General features: G+C 41.5%; 1 protein-coding gene across 9 annotated transcripts in view; it reads right to left on the reverse strand.

Annotated features, from left to right (window-relative positions):
* The window catches only part of DNM3 (dynamin 3), a 624,166-nt gene extending 601,663 nt beyond the window's left edge, over positions 1–22,503 (reverse strand). For 6 of the 9 annotated variants that reach the window (XM_089299535.1, XM_008264064.5, XM_002715619.6 and 3 more), the window contains exon 1: positions 22,157–22,498. In XM_089299535.1, the coding sequence (XP_089155661.1) occupies positions 22,157–22,317 (161 nt within the window). In that variant the 5' untranslated portion in view covers positions 22,318–22,498. Of the gene's footprint in view, positions 1–22,156 lie in introns of all 9 variants that reach the window. The other 3 variants (XR_016210404.1, XM_089299537.1, XM_070077353.2) reach the window with 3 other exon arrangements.
* Positions 22,504–22,800: the final 297 nt, after the last annotated feature.

Here is a 22,800-nt window from a genome sequence, read left to right on the forward strand (position 1 = left end):
AGTGTCCTAGGAGTATCAGAATGGAAAAATAGCATTGGCTTCAACTTAAACTCACCAGCTGCATTAGTCCAAAACAAGAAAATCAGCCTGTCTTGGGAGCTTTGAAGCCAGGTGTTGACTTCTGTCTAGCTATGGAAGTCTTGAAAGGCACCTTCTTCCAATATAAGACTGTATCATCTATATTGAAAATGTGTTGCTTAGTGTAGCTGCTTCACCAATTATCTTAGCTAGATCTTCTAGATATTTGCTGCAGCTTCTACATCAGTAGTTGCTATTTCACTTTTTGCCTTTATGTTACGGAAATGGATTCTCAAACTCATGAACCAACCTCTGTTAGTTTCAAACTTTTCTTCTGCAGCTTCCATATTTCTCTCAGAATTTATAGAAGAGAATAGATTTAGGGACTTATTTTGAACTAGGCGTTGGTTTGAGGGTTGTGCTGCTTTAATTTTCTATCCAAACCACTAAAACTTTTTCCACATATCATCAGCAAGACTATTTCACTTTCTTATCATTCATGTATTCACTGAAGTACTCTTCTCATTTTCTTCAGGAATGTTCTGTTTGCATTCACAATTTGAGTAACTGTTCAGTCCAAGACACTTGGTTCTCAACCCATCTCAGCTTTTGACATGCCTTCCCCACTGAACTTAATAATCTTTAGCTTTTGATGTAAAGTGAGGAACATGCAACTCTTCCTTTCACATGATCACTTAGAGACCATTATAAGTTATTAATTAGTCTAGTTTCAATACTGTTGTTCCTTGGGAAATAGGAAGGCCAGAGAGGGAAAGACACGGAGGTATTGGCAGTCAGTGGAGCAATAAGAACTGACACTTCTTTTATTCAGTTCACCATCCTATATGGACACATTTCCTGGTGCTCCAAAACAATTACAACAGTAGCATCAAAGGTCACTGGTCACAGATACAACAATTAAAAAGTTGAATTAACAAAATGTGATACCTATAGATATGAAATGAGCACATACTGTTGGAAAAATGTCACTGAGAGATTTGCTCAACACAGTTGTCACAAACCATCAATTTCTAAAGAAAGGTGCAAGGCACAACAAACCAAAGCATAATAATAAACCAAGGAATTTTTGTATATGATTTACAAAGATTTTCTCCTATTACCTGGGTTATCTTTTCATGTTCTTGATAGTATCCTTTGAAGCACAAATTATTTGTAATTTTGATAAAGCCCAATTTAACCCTTTTTTCTTTTGTCACGTGTGCTTTTGGTGTCATAGCTAAGAAACCATTGCCAAATTGAAAGTCACCAGATTTATTCTCTGTTTTCTTCTAAAAGCTTTAAAGTTTATCTCTGACATTTAGGTCTTTGATCCAGTTTGAGTTAATTTTAGTATGTAGTATGAGGTAGAGATCCAAATTTATTCATTTACATTATTCAAAAGAAAACCCCTCTATTGGATTGTCTTGGTACTCTCACCAAAACTCAATTGACCATAAACATAACCATCTACTTCTGGACTCTCAAGTCTATTCCATCCATCTATACTTAAATGCCTGTCCTTATGCTAAATACTACATGGTTTCATAGTAAGTTTTAGAATTGAGTAGTGTGTGTCTTCATTTGGTTGCTGGTTGTTTTTAACATAGTTTTGGCCATTTTGAATCCTGTACCTCCAAAAGAATTTTAAGATCAGCTTGTCAATCTCTGCAAAAAAAAAAAAAAGAAAAAGTGCATCTGAAATTTTGATAGGGATTGTATTGAATCTGCAGACTGTTTGGGAATGTATTGCCTTCTTAATTTAATATTCAAGTCTTCCAGTTCATGAATAAAGGATGTCTTTCCACTTAATTTCTTCTTTAATTTATTTTGATGGTATTTTGGGGCTTTTGATGTACAGTCTTGAGGTTTAGTTATCAATGATATATTGACAACTGCTAATTAATATCTTCAATTCTCAGTGTGCCCAAGGCTCTTATATTCAGCCACATAAATGTCTTATAGGTTCTAACATGAGCAAATCCATAATCTTGTTACATCCTCAACTTTTTCCAGTATTCCTATTTTAGGAAACATTAAACATGTCCATCCAGCCACAAGTTAAGGCCCTGACAGTAATTTTTTTCTTCCTTTCCCTAATTCATCAGCACATATCCATTACTCTCCTTTCAAAACATACGTGGACGCTTTTCATTTCCACTGTCAACTCCTTACTGAAAAGATAGCATTATTACCTACCTAGGCAACTGCAATATTCCTAACTCATCTCTCAGCTACTACTTGGCCATCCCCCAGTCCTGTTAGCCACACAGTATCTGGTGCATGGCAAGTATAATGGGGATATAATGAGACCCTGTAAACAACTGCAAATGCTCTATTAACCACAATACAAAAAGACAAAAGAAATAAGTAAAATAATTTTTTTAGATTTATTTTTTACTTGAAAGTCAGAGATGCATGGGGCAGAGGAAGAGAGAAAAAGAGAGATCTTCCATCAGCTAGTTCACTCCCCAAATGGCCACAACAGCCAAGACTGGGCCAGGCTAAAGCCAGGAGACCAGAGCCTCTTCCAGGTCTCTCACATGGGTGCAGAGGCCCAAGCACTTGGGCTATCCTCCACTGCTTTCCCGGCACATTAGCAGGAAGCTGGATGGGAAGTGGAGCACCTAGGTTTTGAAAAAGTGCCCAAGAGGCCAGCTCCATGGTGCAGTAGGTTAATCCTCCGCCTGCAGCACTGGCATCCCATACGGGCACCAGTTCGAGTCCTGGCTGCCCCTCTTCCGATCCAGCTCTCTGCTATGGCCTGAGAAAGCAGTAGAAGATGGCCCAAGTCCTTGGGCCCCTGCACCCACATGGGAGACCAGGAGGAAGCACCTGGCTCCTGGCTTCTGAACAGCACAGCTCCACCGTTGCGGCCATCTGGGGAGTGAACCAACGGAAGGAAGACCTTTCTCTCTGTTTCTCCCTCTCACTGTAACTCTATCTATCAAATAAATAAATAAAATCGTGAAAGGAAGGGGGGAAGGAAGGAAGAAAGAAAGGAGGAGCGCTCAAATGGGATGCCATCGTCACAGGCAGACACTTACCTACTATGCCACAATGCTGGTCCCCATAAGATTAAATTTAAAAATACATGTTATTTAACTCAAGCTCTTCAAAATATATTTCAATGCATAAAAATTGTTAATAAGACAGCTTACATTCCTTTTTCACAGAAAAAAAATTTTAAGGTATTTATTTTTTATTTATTTATTTGAAAGGCAGAGATAAAGAGAAAGGGGGCAAGACACACACACACACACACAGAAAGAGAGAGAGAGAGAGAGAGGAATCTTTTATCTGATGGTTTAATCCCCAAATGGCCACAGCAGCCAGACCTGGGCCATGACAAGTCAGAAGCCTGGAATCCATCCAGGTCTCCTATTGGATGGCAAGGGCCCAAGTACTTAAGATCATAAAGCATCTTTAGGGGTCAGCACTGTGGTGTAGGGGGTAAAGCTGTTGCCTGCAATGCCAGCATCCCATATGGTTGCTGGTTTGAGTCCCGGCTACTCCATTTCTAATCTAGCTCTCTGCTATGGCCTGGGAAATCAGTAGAAGATGGCCCAAGGACCGTGCACCCATGTGGAAGACCCAGAAGAAGCTCCTAGCTCCTGTTTCCTGGCTCCTAGCTCCTGGCTCACAGCTCAGGATAGGTTCATTTCTGGCTGTTGTGGCCACTTGGGGAGTGAACCAGCAGATGAAAGACCTCTCTAACTCTCTGTCTCACTCTGACTCTGCCTTTCTAATAAATAAATAAATCTTTTTTAAACATCTTTAATATTTTGTATTTTATACATACAACATATCTCAATTTGGATATTAAATCTTCATCTTCAGGATCTATATTTAAAATCCATAAAATTTATAACTGAAAAGGCAGTGTCATGTACCAAAACACACTTAAAAGCTTTCTAGTAACTGAATCCATTTTGTTTTTAAGTGTAGGTTTAATGTAACAGAAATGACATAAAATTGAAAATTCCATTTCACAGAAGCATTTGCTACAATAGGGTAGTGACTATTGTCTTGAACAGCACTGACCTAGAATGATCTTTCTAAAATGTAAATCAGATTATGTCACTACCTTGATTAAAATCCTTCCTTCAGTTGCTTATCATAGCACTCTGGATAAACTCTAAACCTATTTCTGGTACTGACAAAGCCTATCCATCTCCACTCTGCTCTTTCTCCTTGCCATACTTCCCCCTCCCAATGGATCTAGTGACACTGACGTACCTTCAGTACCTACAACACACACACCTCTGTAACACCTTGGCGCTTTAGAATTTACTATTCCTTCTACAAGGAATGCTTTCTCCAAGCTCATCCCTTGGCTGATTCCTTGTCCTTCAGCTGAAATGCCACCAGATCAAATAAGTTTTCCTGACCAACCTATAAATATACATCCCTCCCTGATATACTCTATGCTCTATCCCTACAACCTAGTCAGCTTTGTCATTTTTGTCACATAAATTCATACTGATTTATACTTATATACTTTGTTTACCGTGTGTTTCTTTACTAAACTATAAGCTCCACAATGACAAAGAATGTGCTTCTTTTACATATTAATGTCTTCCTGGCATCTAACACTAGTTGGTGCATGGCAGATGTTCAATAAATAGCATCATATGGTACAGATAAACCAGCTGTGTCAGATACTGAAGCCACTCCATTAGATTTGTTGACCAGATCACTGAAAAGTTATTATACACTAGAAATGAAGATAAATTAGTAAAAGAGACTCTGCCCAGGAAAATCACGATTTAGTGGCAGGAGCAGATAAGATAATTCAATACATTTTACTAAGTATAACGTTAAAGAAATGCCCAGAGAACTATGTGTGCCCAGAAGAGAAAGAAGTAACCTAGAAGAAATGAGGACAAAGGAGGCAGTTGAGTTTTAGAAATCATCAGAGACCTTGACAAGGGCCATTTTAGTGTACTGATGGAGAAGGAAGACACACTGTGTTCTTTATCCACAGCTGCAGAAATAATGGGAATTGTGGAAATGGTGATTAGTAGCTCCCATATCTGGCTGCTTATCAAAGCATGAGAAAAGCTTTAGAAAAGCACAGATTACTCTGGCTTAACTCCAGACCCACTGAGGTGGCTTCTGTGCATGCAACCCAGGAACTTTTATTTGGCAAGTTCCACAGGTAAATCTTACACAGATATCCAGATACTTGCTTTGGGAGATGCAGGGATCATCTAGTCTTTTAAGTATCATTATCCCTTGTATTCAAGTCTATTTGGTTCCTGAGCTCAGAAGTGAAAGCTATGTGATGGTTGTAAAAGAAATGAAACCACCAGCTGAAGAGGACAGATGTTATGACAGGAAAATCATAAGTACATCTGTATCATTAAGAAAATGGGGAAGCCGGCGCCGCGGCTCGCTAGGCTAATCCTCCACCTACTGGCACCAGCACACCGGGTTCTAGTCCCGGTCGGGGTGCCGGATTCTGTCCCGGTAGCCCCTCTTCCAGGCCAGCTCTCTGCTGTGGCCAGGGAGTGCAGTGGAGGATGGCCCAAGTACTTGGGCCCTGCACCCCATGGGAGACCAGGATAAGTACCTGGCTCTTGCCATCGGATCAGCGTGGTGTGCCAGCCACAGCGCGCCGGCCGCGGCGGCCATTGGAGGGTGAACCAACGGCAAAGGAAGACCTTTCTCTCTGTCTCTCTCTCTCACTGTCCACTCTGCCTGTCAAAAAAAAAAAAAAAAATGGGGAAAGAGATACAGGGAAGAGAAGGAATAACTCAAAATTGAGGCAAAGAGCTCATCAAACAGCCAATTTTATCTCACAAGTGAAAAAATAAATCTGACTTAAAGTCATGATCCTCACTCTCAGTAGTACCAACCCATCTAAGTCCAGTCAATATAATTTAATTAGTGAAAACTCAATAAAAATTTAAGTATCTGTACTATTCTGCTCAGGCTGCCATAAGAAAATAACACAGTCTGGGTGATTTAAACAAAAGGAAATTTATCTCTCAAAGTTCTGGAGATTAGAAATACAAGATTAAAGCCATTTTGGTTTCTAGGCTCTCCCACCTGCCTATTGATGGTTGACTGCTGGCTGTATGCTCATATGATCCCTTCTTTGTATGCACCTGGGGACATAGTGAGCTCTCTGGTGTCTCTTCACATAAAGACATCAATTCTATTGGGTCAGGACCCACCTTCATGATCTTCTTACTGTGAATTACTTCTTTATTGACTGTATCTCTAAATACACTAGTAATAGGGGGTTAAGGGCCTCAACATATGAATTTTGGAAGGACACAAATATCCACTCCATAAAGTATATTTAACTGTATTGCTCAAGGTACTGTGAGGAACACTAATAAAGAGTTTGCAGCCTGCCTCATGGGCAGGTGTCATTAATCAGCCAGAAATATTCAGATGCTAAATAGGGTGAACTGTAGGTGATAAGATGACAGAGAATACTGCAATCACCATAGATGATGGTCAGATGTGCTTCAGGAAGGATTATGAGCCTGGTGGTAAAGTGAAAGATTTGACTAGTTTGATGGAGGAAGGAACTATTCAAATTTCTTATTTCTACAAATTTCATCACCATTATTGTAGAAACCCTTTCCAAGTTTGGAACTCTTTTTTTATTCCTCTCTTACCAACCACTTGCAATCTGAAATGCCCTATTCTATTTCCATAACTAAAATGATGATTAGATTATTGATTCCCATTACCATTAGATGATTAATTCCCCTTTGACTCCCAAAATGGCTCCCTTCATCTATGCATACTGTGGCAACTTAAACCTCCTGAATCCTGACTCCAGATATACCACAAACTAAATCAGAAATACTTCAATGCCAATTCACTGCCTTGATGCCAGTCTACATTAGATTCTGTTGAAGAAAATACCTTTTAATTGCCTCTCCATCCTAAAATAGTATCTTTCACAAAGTAGCACTTAAATAAGGGTTGGTTGTTTGACTCCCTTTTGCTCACAAAATATGCTCTGCCCAGGCCATTACATTGTTCTAATGTAATCAGAAGTGGCCACTGCATACACAGAAATGATGAAATAAGTTATACAAAAACACACTTGGGAGGGGTAGAACACAAAACTGGAGAGCTAGAGGTTTTGGAAAACAAGTAGAGATCTAAAGGTGGTACTGTAACTGCAGGTTCTCTTTTTTAAGATTTATTTTATTTATTTCTGACAGAGCGATCTTCCATCTGCTGGTTCACCTCCAAATGACCACAACAGCCAGGACCAGAGCAAGCTGAAGCCAGGAGCCTGGAACTACATCAGGGTGTCCCACATGAATGGCAGGCACCCAAGTACTTGGGCCATTTTTGTTGCCTTCCAAGGTGCAGTAGCAGAGAGTTGAATTGGAAGTGGAGCAGCAACGACTCTGCACTACAATAAGGGAGGCTGGTATCACAAGCAGGGGTTTAACCTGCTGTGCCACAATGCTGGCCCCTGCAGGTTCTTAAAAAGGACAGAGACATTAAAGTGTTTTGAAATATTAATCTGAAGGCACCAATATACACACGGGAAGAAGAGGATGTGAGAGAGCAGAATGCTGTTAGTTATCCAGGTGTAAGGAGAAAGTTGAGACTAGAATGGTTGAAATGAGAGTAAATAAGAAAAGGTAGACCTAGAAGATGTTTTGAATAAAGAAATTGCTATATGAAGGGCCAGTGCTGTGGTGTAGTGGGCTAAGAATCCACCTGCAACACCACCATCCCATGTGGGCACCAGTTCGTGTCCTGGCTGCTCCTTTCCCATCCAACTCTCTGCTATGGCCTGGGAAGGCAGTGGAAGATGACCCAAGTGTATGGGCCCCTGTACCCGCCTGGGAGACCCAGAAGAGGCTCCTAGCTCCTGGCTCCTGGCTTCAGATCAGCCCAGCTCCAGCCGTTACAGCCATTTCAGGAGTCAACCAACAGGTGGAAGACTTTTCTGTCTATCCCTCTCTGTCTGTAACTCTACCTCTCAAATAAATAAATAAATCTTTTTAAAAAGAAAAATAAATAAATTGCTATATGGATTAGGAAGAAAAACAAAAAGAAAACTATGCTTTTTCTTTATTTTTAAGTTTCTATATTGGTATGCCACTAAGAGAAGTGGAATTGATAGGGAAAGCAGAGTTTAGGGGCCTGACATTCTGGTACAGTGGGTTAGGCCACTGCCTCCATGCTTCACTTCCAATCCATCTCACTGCTAATGTACCTGCAAAAACAGCAGAAAATGACCCAAGTGCTTGGGCCCCTGACACCTATGTGGAAGTCCCATGTGGAGTTCCAGGCTTTGGCCTGGCCCAGCCCCAGCCGTTTGGGGAATAAAACAATGAATAGAAGATCTCTCTCAATCTCTCTCTCTCTCTCCCTCTATCTGTAATTCTGTCTTTCAAATGATAAATCTTTAAAAATAAAGCAGAATTTAAAATCAAGCAGTTATTCACTTTAAAAAAAAAAATGAGGGGCTGGTGCCATGGCTCACTTGGTCAATCCTCTGCCTGCAGCACTGGCATCCCATACGGGCACCAGTTCGAGTCCTGGTTGCCTCTCTTCCGATCCAGCTCTCTGCTATGGCCTGAGAAAGCAGTGGAAGATGCCAAGTCCTTGGGCCCCTGCACCCACATGGGAGACCAGAAGGAAGCACCTGGCTTCTGGCTTCAGATCAGCACAGCACCGGCCATAGCAGCCATGTGGGGAATGAACCAACAGAAGGAAGACCTTTCTCTCTGTCTCTCTCACTGTATGACTCTACCTGTCAAATAAAAAAAAAAAAAATACAGTTTACCTTTAAAATATACTAAAGGTGCTTCATAGAATTAGCCATTCCAGATTCCAGTTTCCTCATATCACACACTAACATTCATTGCTATTTTTTTAAAAGCCTGAAAGACCTGGACCCAGGGAGGTTTTGACCCTTTCCATAGTCTTCCTTTACTTATCTATCCACAGATAGCCCTCAAAAAACACATTTTTGAGCCAGGTTTCTCAGATACCCACAAAGCCAAATCATAGGCTGTATGTTTAAAAATAATCTTTTAAGTCTTTTTTCTCAATCTCCCTCTCAAATAAACCAAACTTACAAGCCACCAAGACACAAATCTCCAGCCTCTAGCCTTATGGTAATGGAATACTTAATGCCTCACAGGCAACCCATTCCAATCAACTATTCTGTTCAACAGCTACCCTCTTACTAAGTTTAAATCTAGCTGCCTGTAAGTTTCACCCATTTGTTCTAACTTTGTCTTCAAGAGACATACAGAGTCAATCAAAACCATTTTCAATTAACAGCTCCTTAAATATTTGCAGACAGCATCAAGACCCCACCAACTATTTTCTAAAAAATGCCTCTCATAAGAATCATTAGCCTAGTTACCCTGACATTAACAGCATATCAACTTTAGTATTCTACATGTCATCAAATTCCTTAAAGAAGTTGCTGAATATATACAGGCTTATACAGTCTAGGACATATATACTAATGGAATCCATCTATTAATAGAATTTAAAAACATATCCTTTCTCTACTGGTTTTATCATCTACCTAAAATAAACCAGTTTATTAAACTCTCTTTATGCTCAAAAATCAAAAAAAAAAAGAATTAATGTAAAGCAAATATAAACCCGAAATATTCTGGCAGGTATGCAGGTAAATGAAATATCTAATATGAAACCCAGTGGGGGAAAGACAATTTTTATTGTATACCCATTTGGAATGTCTGAATTTTATTATATGTAAAAAGTAATTTTTCAATTAAAAGATTAGTATGGTATAGTGTGAATTGTGCCTTTTGCATTAAAAAGAATAAAAAAAAGAATAGGCCCAGACATTAAAATATCAAATATTAGATAAAGGATGAGATTACTATTAAATTTAAATTAGTTGGGAGGCATTTAATTTTTAAGCTGCCTCATAGTAAGAAATGCGTTATACATTGTAGCTCAGTATGCATTTATGAATATACAATTAATACAAAAGTTTCACAAAACAAGATTTATCATTATTACTTGGAATGCAGTCTGATAATTTTTAAAAATGTCACATCCCATTCTTTTTAAAAGATTTTTTTTTATTTATTTGAAAGGCAAAGTGACAGAGTGTGTGAGAGAGAGAGAGAGATTTTCTACCAGTTGGTTCACTCCTCAAATGGCCACAATGGTCGGGGCTGGGCCAGGCCCCAAGAAATAGGAACTCCATCTGGGTTTCCTATGTGAGTGGCAGGGGCTCAGGTTCTTCGGCCATCTTCTGCTGCCTTCCCAGGCACATTAGCAGAGAGCTGGATTGAAAATGGAGCAGCTGGAACCCAAACAAGTGCTCTAATATGGGATGCTGGCTTTACAGGTGGCAGTTTAACCCACTGTGCCACAACACCAGTCCCTGTTACAATCCATTCTATTGACATCATGAAGCACTATTATGTCACAACCCACAATTTGAAAAAATACTGATCTAATCCAACTCTTCCTCTGCACCCTCAATCAATTTACTGATGAAGAAGGTGTGATCAGCTTGGATAAATGGCTCATACAAAATCACATGGCTCATTCATTCAGTTAGCTCCTGCTGTGTTCCTCCATTGTGGTATGGAACACAACCAAGGAAATGCAGCTCCTGACTTCATAGAAGCTTCAAAGCATTGGGCAGGGGCCAGCATTGTGGCTCAGTGGATAAAGCTGCCACCTGTGATGCTGCTATCCCATATGTGCACCATTTCAAGCCCCATTGCTCTGTTTCCCATCCAGCTCCCCAATAATGCACCTGGGAAAGCAGAAGAAGATGGCCCAAGTGATTTGGCTCCCATCACCCACGAGGGAGACCTAGAAGAAGCTCCTGGCTCCTGGCCCCTGGCTTCTGGCTCCTAGCTTCCGTCTGGCCTAGCTCTGGCTGTTGTGACTATCTGGGCAGTGAACCACTGAATGGAAGATAACTCTCTCTCTCTCTCTCTCTCTCTCTCTCTCTCTCTCTCTCTTTCCCTCTCTCTGTAAGTCTGACTTTCAAATAAGTAAACATAAATATTAAAAAAAAAAAAAGCGTTCAGCAGATAGACAACTGGAAAGTGTGAACCCATACAGTAAAGTATACACAAGTACCACACAGGAGGGACCTGCAAGTCAGACACAGAATGCTGAGGAAGACCAGCAGGCAATAGTAGAGCCTGTGCTAAACCCAGCTGGGACTGCTCTCCACCAAGTTGCTTTGGCTTCCCTGGGGCCTGCTGTCAACAAACATACAGGGGTTCCTGCCATGATGTAAACTCAATCCACCCCCAAAATGACCCAGTAGCAATTCTAACTCCCGCAACAGTGAGACTCCGTTGTCTGCTCTCATTTACTCCCACTGTGGCGGAATGAGAAGGCCATGCCAAGATGGCCACTGGCAACAGGCATTGGTTAGGGCATAAACCACCCCTTGACCGGATTGGCTGCCTCAGCTATATAAGCTACTGTACCAACTGAAATAAACAAGTCTGCTGGCTGCTCCCCTCTGGCCGCTCTCACCCAACTCCCGGGGTCTGTGTGGTGACTCCACGCCTCTTGCCCCCACTGCGCTCCTCCTCTCAGAATGAATCCACAGTAACATCCACAATACAGCAGACACTTAGGAAAAAACAAGCAGAGCCAGAGCCTCCCCCTTCTCATAGCCCCTCTTGCTCTTCCAGCATGAGACACATATTCCTTATGCCACTTAATTGACTCCGGGGGGTGGGGGGTGGGGATCCCTGAGGAAAACATAACATTCAAAGTACCTACTTCAAATCAAGTAAACCCCACCCCTCAATTTCACATGATTATTTTAGGATTAAGTAAACAAATTAAGCAAAATTTCTTAAGCTGAATCCATAAGGACTGCCATATTCAGAGTTATATGGCTACTTGTAGGTGAAAGCAAAAATCTCACACACATTAGTTATTGTTCAGATAGCAGGATTCAGAGAACCATGAATGTTAGGATTCTGAAAAGACTGCAGTCTTTTACCCTCACTTCAATAAATGAAAAGAATGGGTTTCAGTTTTACTAACCAGAAAACACAACACACACACACACATGTAGAGTTCTGAACCCCAACTAAATAAGACACCCAAAGCCATTCAAGCATACCTAGTAACATAATGCCACTTCAAATGGAACTAGTTAACTAGCTCAAAGCTAAAATTTGTGGATAAGAAGCTGTGAGAATGACAATCAAATCAGAATATGAATCTTTCCCCTGAAAATCATGACATTGGATATTGCTTCAATATCCACTACAAGAAAAAAAAAAAAAAAACACTGGTACTTCTCCTAAGATCTAATAACCCACTACCTCCTGATCCACTGACTGTTTTTTGAGCTTAGTGCATACTCATGCTAAGTCATCCTGCTTCTCCAGCTGGACTTCCTCAGTTGCTTTGCCCTCCTTCTAACCCGTCTTTGCCTGCAATTTCACCTAACACTTCCAAAGAAAAAGGCATGCCAAGAATGGAATACTGCATATCACAGAATCAAATAACCTCCTTAAACTATGTTTTCTAGGAGGACATATGAAAACAGTATCAGAAAACTTCATTTCAGTTCTATTATCTCTATGTTATTGGTTCATAATCTCTAGTTTTCACCATATGACTCCTACTAATTGACTTTTTTTTTCAAGCTTAATCTCCTTTGGTTTTAAATTAAAGAAAACAGGCTTTTCCTATCCTCTTAGAAAAATTAGAAGGATAGTAATAATACTAAATGTGGACCATGTTTTCTTCTAAAAAGCCCCAAATATACTCTAAGTTACCCAGATCTAAAGATTTAAAGAACTGGCATTTGATGAAACTGTAATTTTCTTTTTTTTATTTATTTATTTATTTATTTTTGACAAGCAGAGTGGACAGTGAGAGAGAGAGACAGAAAGAAAGGTCTTCCTTTTGCCATTGTTTCACCCTCCAATGGCCGCCGCGGCCGGTGCGCTGTGGCCGGCGCACCACGCTGATCCAAAGCCAGGAGCCAGGTGCTTCTCCTGGTCTCCAATGGGGTGCAGGGCCCAAGCGCTTGGGCCATCCTCCACTGCCCTCCCGGGCCATAGCAGAGAGCTGGCCTGGAAGAGGGGCAACCGGGGCAGAATCCGGCACCCCGACTGGGACTAGAACCCAGCGCCACAAGGCGGAGGATTAGCCTATTGAGCCGTGGTGCCAGCCACAACTATAATTTTCTAACATCCACAAAGATAACTTGCAAATATTTATTGTCATCTCTTAGTCTCCTAAATTTGCATTGGTTTTAAAAATATTCAGAAAATTTCCAGTCTAAATAACAGATTAGGACTAATATCCACCATTTATCAAAATGTACATTTTGACATTATCTTACTTAAAATTCACACACAATAAAAAAAAAATCTGTTATCCCAATTTTGCAGGTGAGGAAACCAAGGCCTAAAGAGGTTAAAGAACTTATTGAGGGAGCCATGCTTCCATCATGGGTGAGAGATGGGACTCAAACACCAGGCAGTAAATCCTGTACTCTACTACCATAATGTGCTGCTTTTCAAATATTCACTTTTCAAGAATCTAAGAAAAAACGCTATCAACAATATTAGCCAGTGCCATGGCTCACTAGGCTAATCCTCCACCTGCAGCACCGGCACCCCGGGTTCTAGTCCCAGTCAGGGCACCGGATTCTGTCCCAGTTGCTCTTCTTCCAGTCCAGCTCTCTGCTGTGACCCGGGAGTGCAGTGGAGGATGGCCCAGGTCCTTGGGTCCTGCACCCGCATGGGAGACCAGGAGGAAGCACCTGGCTCCTGGCTTCAGATCGGTGCAGTGAGCCAGCCACAATGCGCTGGCCATAGAGGCCACTTCGGGGGTGAACCAACGGAAAAAGGAAGAACGGAAAAAGGAAGACCTTTTTCTCTTTCTCTCTCTCTCTCACTGTCTAACTCTGCCTATTAAAAAATTAAAAAAAAAAAAAACAATATTAGTCAACTATCAAATAACTTATTTGCCTGGGTTAGTCTTTTCAGTCCAAAGCCACTGAAATGATTGACCAAAAGGTTCATCAGAAATCCTACCTACATCTAACATGTATGGATACACAGTGGAAAATGAAAATGAAACATTGTCACAAAGAAGCACTGAGGCCCACTTTAAACCCCCGGAAGCAGAGGACATACAGCTGAGATGTTAGAGAAAAAAGAAATCTAGGGACCAGCACTGTGGCATAGCAGGTAAAGCTGCCCCAGCAGTGCCAACATCCCAAATGGGCACTAGTTCAAGTCCCAGTTGCTCCACTTCATATCCAGCTCCCTGCTATTGCCTGGGAAAGCAGCCAAAGATGGCCCAAGTCCTTGGGCCCCTGCACCCACGTGGGAGAACCAGAGGAAACTCCGGGTTCTTGGTTTCAGATTGGCACAGCTCCGTCTGTTGCAACCATGTGGGGGAGTGAACCAGCAGAAGGAAGACTTTCTTTCTCTGCCTCTGCCTCTCTGTAACTCTGCCTTTCAAATAAACAAATCTCAAAAAAGAAATCTAAAGTAATCCTGTATCATTCATAAAATCCAAGGATTAAATACATCATCCTTTTCCTCAACAACTACTTTGTCTTTATAATCAAACATTAAGGACTTAACACAGTGTTAAAATTAACTTTTGAAATTGTTGAAATTAACTGCTAAAATAATTTCTACAACATTGATGGGTCTCAAAGTGATCAATGCATTCTAAGAAACATAAATGGGCAAACTGAAGAACATGGGTTTGCTACACAAATATGTGTTTTATTCTACCTAAATGTCCAACCATTTCTTTAAATGGTCTCTTTTCCACTTACATTATTTATTTATATACAACCTTTTGGAAGGTTGCCTTGGTTTCAGCAAGACTTACCAGTGACTGCCCCAGGCACAACTTTCCAATGCCTACCTTGTGGATAAATATTAATAATGTGTGAAAACATGCAATAGCTGATTTAGTCTATTGTGAGCCTATCTGTTCCCTGAAATTCACACATTACTCAAAAGTAACTCTCAAATTACCCAGTCTAAGTCTGAGAAAAATTTTGCTCCCTGTCTCCTTCTGATAGGCTGTGTGGGAAAAACTGTAATGTCACTGTCATCCTGCTATCAAGAAGAGTCATGGAGGGCAGTATGAAGGAGGAGAAAAGACAGGCCCAATGCAAGGGAATGGGAAAAGGAGGAGGCAGGGCAAGGGTGAGAAGGAGGTGCTCTATAACAATAAGAGGAGGGAGAAAAGATGTTGAACTGACACAGGGCTCCCAGATCGGAACACCACGTTCCAAAACCAGCTCTTTTTCCGACCTTGGACAAATCTGCGTCCTAACGTAGCTCCAGGAAGTTAGTGAAAATTAAGCCAGAGGAAAGCTTCTTACAGCAGCCTAGTGAAATGCCAGTCCTTACTACTAATAAAGGAAGAAAAGCTAAACTACCTGTGAACACACACACACACACACACACAATTTAATAAACTCTAATGAGTTTGAACAGTTTTTAATGCATGAAAATGTCCACCGCTTTTACTTACTCTCCCCTCTTTCTACACAACACATTGCATTTTCAAGTTTGCCTTTAGAACATTTTCTCTTTTTTTTATCTTCAGTTTACCCACTACTTTAACCAAATACCTTATTCTTTAAGAGGGAAATAGAATTCCATCTCCCTTAAGTATTATTGCTTTGGAGGCCCTAATAAAGCATAAATCTATCCCCACTCTCAATTAACTTTCATTGCATTGTTATATTTTTAATCTCTCCAGTGTCTTTTCTTCCTCACTACTCTCCTCTAAGGTCCTCTCCAATATACAGTACCTCTTTGTGATAAAGTGACAGTCTAAATTCAATGCCTTGTAGCCAAGTCAGACATTGAGACACATATCACTAACTCCCTGCTTTGACATTGATACTTCAGTACATGCAGCCTTGAGCTAAAATGATACTGGCTGCCAAATGACACCAGAAACTTATATATCTTCTGCTTGCCACTTGTATCTCAGTTCAACTTCAGAATTATAGTTTTTGGGGTTTTGATAAAAATAAATTAATATGCTGTTTTTTAGCCCAATTAATTCACATTATTTCTATCTGTTCTTATTCTCTAAAGATTTTATTTATTTTCTTATGTATTTAAAAGGCAGAGTAACAGAGAAAGAGACAGAAAGAGAGAGAGACAAGACAGACAGACACGAAAGACATCTTTCATCTGCTGGTTCACTCCCCAAATGCCTACAACAGCCTAGGCTGAGCCAGGCCAAAGCCAAGAGCCTAGAACCCAACCCATACCTCCCAGAAGGTTGGAAGAAATCCAAGTATTTGAGCCCCACTGCCTCCATGAATGCATGTTAGCACAAAGCAGGATCAGAAGCAGAGATGAGACTTGAAGCCAGACATTCTGATACGGGATGCAGGAATCTAAACTGGCATCTTAACAGCTATACCAAACACCCATCCCTATGCCTATATTTCTCAAGAGTTCCAACAGGAATCCATATCCAAGATTAAATCCCAGCTTGTCCATTTATTAGCCATGTGACCCTGGGCTAGCTTTAGTCTCTCTCAAATGCTGAATTTCCTTCCCTATTGAAATGAGGATGTGAAAACAGGCAAGAGATGGAAGGTATAAAAAGTACAAATATATAACAAGAGTCCCTGTCTGCCACCTAAAAAGGACTAAAAGCTGGCCCCTTTCCTCCTTCCACTTTAGAAAAATGTATTCAGTACACCATAATCCATTTGCATTTTTAAATCAATGCTGAAAGTATGTGAAATTACAAAATGTTGTCCATATAGAAAACCAGATTATTCAATACTGTATTTTTGCTTACAACGTTCTTAACTCAGCTCTGGAAGGAGAAGAAAGTCTTCTAACTCTTTCTAGCTGCTTGCTGTCCTCCTAAAAAAAATTGTCACAATAATAAGTAAAACCTCCTAAATTAACTGCATTTATTAGCTAGCAAAGGTACCACTTAATGGAAAAAATGATATTGTCTGCCAAATTAAATAATAAATGGAAAAGTGCTTTGTAACTCTTGGGGGGAAGACTACACAAACTGAGTTTATGTTATATATCAGTTTAAAGAAAACTATATGCTGTGATAATGCTAAATGTCAGCAACTCTCACTTTAAAGAAGCTCAAGATACATTCTAAGTCTTACCTTTAAAAACTTAGTATTTGATGCAATCTATAGTCTTATAAATGACTTAGTTTGTTGTTTTATTTTAATTATTCGATCATGTTCATTCAGCAACAGCATCAAGTGGCTCACTTTTATGGTTCTCCCTCAAAATAACTTTAATTTGACAATAAAAATATCTGCTTTTAGAATCTCACAACTAAATATACTACACATCACTTGAAGATTTCCACATTGAAATAAACTCTGATCAGCAGAATAACTTTTCAAAAAACATTTAATTTGGTCTAGCTATCAAATTAACCACAATACCTTTTCTACTTATGAAGAACTGAAAGTCTGTTTACCACTCAGGCTTGAATAAAACAGTGTATAATTTTCTGCCTATATATTTAGCATTAAATAATATTCCTAATGAGTGTATCACTAAAAAATATTTGCACATTAGCAACCTATTGGTTGCCACAATGCCCAGTGAAACTCTATGGGAAATTGCAAAAGCTGAAGTCGAAAAAGGGACTAGTGGAAGTGAACGCAATGGAGTTGAAATTCGAGAAAAATCTGTTTTCTTCATTGGCAGTAAAAACGGGGGAAACACTACTATTATTCTAAGGTGTCTTGACAGGGATGAGCCACCAAATCCAACCTTGACTTTGGAATATACCTACAGATGAAGAGCAAAGGGGCACAACACGCCCAAAGATATTGCTCACTTTTGGGAACTGGGTGGAGGAACCTCTTTATTGGATTTAATCAGCATACTAATCACAAGTGACACCTTACCGTAAGTGATAAGCAAGCCAGCTCTGAGAAGGGCAGTAGGTACCCAGTAGTGTCCACGGGATGAATATGAGTGGGCTTTTGTGAGTCAGAATTTCAGGGGACAGTTTTATGTTGCTGAAGACCTCTACTCACTTCCTTTCTAAGTGTTAAAACTATAATGCTTTCAGAGAGATTTTGAAAAAACTAAGTTATGTAGCCTGTGCTAAAATAAGATAGCTGGCATTACCACTATTAACGTATTTTGCAAGCCTGCAAACAAACAAATGTCAAATAGCACTTGGGCAGTGAATTCATTTGGCAACAATAAATTTGCTAAGCTTAGTTCTTTCCAAAAAAAAAAAAAAAAAAAAGGTTATATGCACCCTAAACACATATTTAAATATACTAATTCATAAATATCTAATATAATAAAGAAAATACGTATTTTTTAACTAACGTAGTTCCTGCTTAGAGGTTGCCTCAAATCCTCTATCAAATGAGGCAAGACAGACATATATAAATGAATATTGATAAAAAGATTAATATAGCAGCTTTTTTATATAAGCAGGGTTTATATAGACTGTAAAAAAAAGTTAAAAGTACTAATCAGACGAACTAATAAACACCAATATGGTGGGACAATGTATTCCAGAGGGTTTAGAGCATGGGTAATGCCACTCAAACATCTCTGGTTGAATCCTAACTCCACTGTTTTTATGTTGAATTAAATTAGCCTTGAGCAAGTTACTCAAATTCTCTAAATTCTAATTTCCTCTTCTGTAAAATGATACTCATAAAAGTACCTACCTCTTTGTGATTTTGTTTTTAAGATTTTATTTATTTATTTGAGAGGCAGAGTTACAGAGAGGAAGGTCCTCCATCTGTTGGTTCGTTCTCCAAATGGCTGCAATAGCCAGAGCTGGGCCAATCTGAAGCCAGGAGCCAGGTGCTTCTTCCAGGTCTCCCACAAAGGTGTAGGGGCCCAAGCACTAGGGTCATCCTCCACTGCTGTTCCAAGCCACAGCAGAGAGCCAGATCGGAAGAGGAGCAGCCAGGACAGGAACCTGCACCGATATGGGATGCCAGTACCACAGGCAGCAGCTAAGCCACAGCGGGGGCTCCGTCTTTGTGATTTTATTAAGTTCTAACAATATTTTCCATTTAAAAGCATACAGAATAATAGAAATGTAGCAAGTACTCAATAAATGTTTACCATTATTATCATTATTATTACACTGCAAGAATACATATATGTAGTATACACACTTTTTATATATCATGAAAGGAACTGAATAAATTCAATTATTTTGCACCTAAATGAGACCAATGAGCAGACCCAAGTCAGCTAGTGAACCCCTATAATCAGACCATTGATCTGAGTTTCTATTCACTAGCTCTTAGGCTGCCTCTCACTGCCAACATATATCTCATCCTGAACAGCCAAAAGAACCATCTGGTTACTCACATTATATTACATAGACTTGGAAATTCATCACTTCAGCAAGAGTCACAAATAAGCAGTTTATTCATAACTCATTTTATTCCTGACAATCTCAAGCTTGTCACCCCAAAATCGGTTTTTACAGCTACAATAAAATGAAGTAGACATATTCACATTCAAATTAATTCACTGGTGGCAAAAATCAATATAAGCAAACTATCTGAGAGGAGAAGATATGGTTAGGATTGTTAAATATGAAGGAGGAAAATGCATCGCTATTTTGCAGAGAACAAGCTTACATCCTGAGCAAACACTATGTATTAATTTATACAAGCGATGACCCCTTGTTTGATGACAGGATTTAATAACTGCACATTAGGTCAGGCTCTTAAAATGAAAGTAGACTATATAAAAGATAAGATGTGCATTCTTAGAAAAGACTTTGTCTTTACTGCAAATACTAGATAATAAAAATAAAGAGCGAAAAGATAATGAAATATGAGTACCATTTTTTCCATCTCAACTGAATCTCTTATCAAAAAGAGAGAGAGAACTCCATTTTCCCTAAGGTTGATATATAATTAGAAATTAGATTTCTCAATAATTCAGTGACCAAAATCTTTATTAAAGTCAAATGACCTTTCTAATTAAATGTTCTCCCTAATATAAAAGCTGTGCCAGGCAGGTGTCATCTATACAGTTAATAAAGGCCATATTTGTTACATAAGCTTTTTCTTCTATGTTCATCCTTTACTTCGATTTGACATCCTAACAGTACTTAATTATTGGTAAAACTTTTTAAAAGAACAACAAGTTACTAATGCATTCTGGTAAGTCCTCTGATTTTTATAGCATTTATAATGTTCCTTTTTCATTCTATCATAATAAGTGTTTGATAATAAATATTTTACTGTTATATATTCTCACTCAAAAGATTATAGCTAGTGAGGAAAAATGGAGACAATTTTATTATGGCATTAACAAGAGTTAAGATTTGAAAACCTGGAGTGTAGAATTGACATTAGATTCCAAACTTAGGCCATAAACAATGCACTTATAAGGTATTTCAAAAAGTTCATGGAAATGGAATTAAAAGATAAGTTTGTTTTGGTGCAAAAAAAAACACCTTGAAATACATGCACAATTTTTTCATTATACACATTTTCCATCCACAGTTCCCTCATATAGGCTCATCTAAATCAATATATTAAAGATCAATAAAAATACGGTAACTGCATTTGAAATATTTACAATTTTTAATGTTTAAGTATTTGTTTAAAAAACAAATATAGTTAAGTAACTCTTAAGGCACCATAGAATAGAATGCTCCGGTATTTGAAAAGCCAGAAATACAATGTCATCAAACCTTACATCCTTTGGATGCCACTTTAAATCTAGTGAGTTTCACTGGTAATACATATATACACACATGTTTGAAATCACACATTCATACATCACTTCATCAGATGATGACGTAGGCAAAATGTTTTACCATCACTTTCCCGCTGTCCAAAATAAATAATAAAGCCAAGGCAAAGTGATTAATTATTCAAGGATACCAGCCAGTCGTAATTGTACTTTTTAAAATTGTTTCTTACATTTCTGGATCATTCAGAAAGGGGAAAGAATATGAAAAGTGTATCATCTGAGAGACTGTAACATCACGTGAGAGAAAAATAATAAGCACTCTCTGAATCCTAACATTTTCAAAAGAGATGTGGGACTATCCAGCTCTTGATAACGCTGGACGCCACCAAGCATTAACAAAAAAAAGAAAGAAAAAGGAACGCGAACCTCTGCTTTCCAAGTCACTCATGAGCCACATAAAAAGAATAAAGTACGACCTCTGGAGCGTCCCCTCCAGCTCTCTCTCCGCTGCTGGACATTTCTACCTGGCTGGTACCACAAGGAGACAAACGTCAGCTTTCACGAGGCTTTCAATCCCTGCGCTCCTTAGACAAGGCCGCGAGGGTAACTTTAATCCCTCGTGAATTGCTCAGTGGAAGAAACGCTGGTCCCCAACTCAAAAAAATAATAATAAATTTTTTTCATTATTTTGCCGTGTTCAGGGTCAGGGAGAAAACCACAGCTGCCATTCAGATTCAGAATGTCATCTTGCAAGACAAACAAGAGCCGCCTAGGGAAAACGACGCTGGGGGAGGGGGCGCACAGAGTGCGAGAGGGATGCCGGCCAGTCCCGAGCTGGCGCAAGAATGACATGGCACCTGGACAGGGAGAGCCCGCGTCCGCGCCGCAGGGTGGGCAGCCCGGAGCCCGCACACGAGCCCGGGCGGCGACGAGGAGCGCCCCGCGCACACCGCCTTCCATTCTTCCCCTCCGGGAGCGTCCCTGGAGCAAGCCTCTCTGCACAACAAACCACGGCTTTCTCCTCACACCCCGCCTCCTCAGCCGGGGACAGGCGACGGCCGTCTCCCACCGCGGATACCGAGGGGTTCCGGGAACCGGGGCGATGCAGCGGTGGGCGGGTCGGCGACAAGCCCCTCTGAGGAGAAGCGGACAGGGCAGCGCCCGGGAGCGCTACGCACGCAGCTCACCCGCGGCCGGCGCGCCGAGGCGGGGACGTCCATCCCGGGGCGGACCCCCTCCCCCCAGACGCCCCGACCCGAGCGCTGGAAGGAAACGGCTTTGTATCGCAGGAGGAGAGGCAGCCTGGGGGCCACCAGGCGGGAGGCGGTCGGAGGATGCCCGGAGCCTGAGGAGACGGCCCGCCTGGCGGTCCCCGCCGCCGTCCCCGATGCCCTCTTGGGCTCCTGCCCACCCGGCTCGACCCCGTTCCAACGGCCAGGAGCGGGCTGCCAGCCCCGCGCCCGCGCGCTCACCTGCCCACGAAGTTCTCGAGCACCGAGCTCTTGCCGGCGCTCTGGCCGCCCACCACGGCGATCTGCGGCAGCTCCAGCAGGCAGCTCTGTCCCAGAGCCGAGAAGGCGTCCTGCAGCCGGTTCACCAGCGGGATCAGCTCCTCCATCTCCCGGTTCCCCATCTTGTCTGCAGGAGCGGCTGCCCGCGGCTCCCTGCTCGCCTCTGCGACCCGGCCAGGAGCGAGGGTCGGCGCTGCCCTCGCCTATGTCGCTGCGCCGGGCTCAGCCCGCCGGGTCCTGGCGCAGACGTCGGCTCCCGCCGCGCGCCCGCCAGCCGCCTGGTCCTGACAGCTAACGGCCCGCAGCGCGCGTGCGCAGGAGGCAGGGGCGTGGTCCTGCCCGGAGACGGCCCCGCCCCCGGCCGCTGCGCCCTAGGGTTGGGCGCCGCGCGTCCTGGCCGGCGCGCACGCAGGGGCTCCCGCCTGCCGCCCGAGCCGCCGCCTTAGCCTGCTGCTGCCCAGGCTCCGAGTCCAAGTTGCCGCACCTGGTCAGAGACGGGCGTGCAGTGCGCAGCAGCCGCCAAGCCAAGGCACTGGGGGAAAAGTACTCCCACCGCTAACGACGCGACGCGGTCACCAGGGCACCGCCGCCGGAGCACACTTCCC

This window comes from Oryctolagus cuniculus, chromosome 7 (genome assembly GCF_051225735.1).
Source record: "Oryctolagus cuniculus isolate XC-2025 breed Fujian yellow rabbit chromosome 7, ASM5122573v1, whole genome shotgun sequence".
Taxonomy (NCBI): domain Eukaryota; kingdom Metazoa; phylum Chordata; class Mammalia; order Lagomorpha; family Leporidae; genus Oryctolagus; species Oryctolagus cuniculus.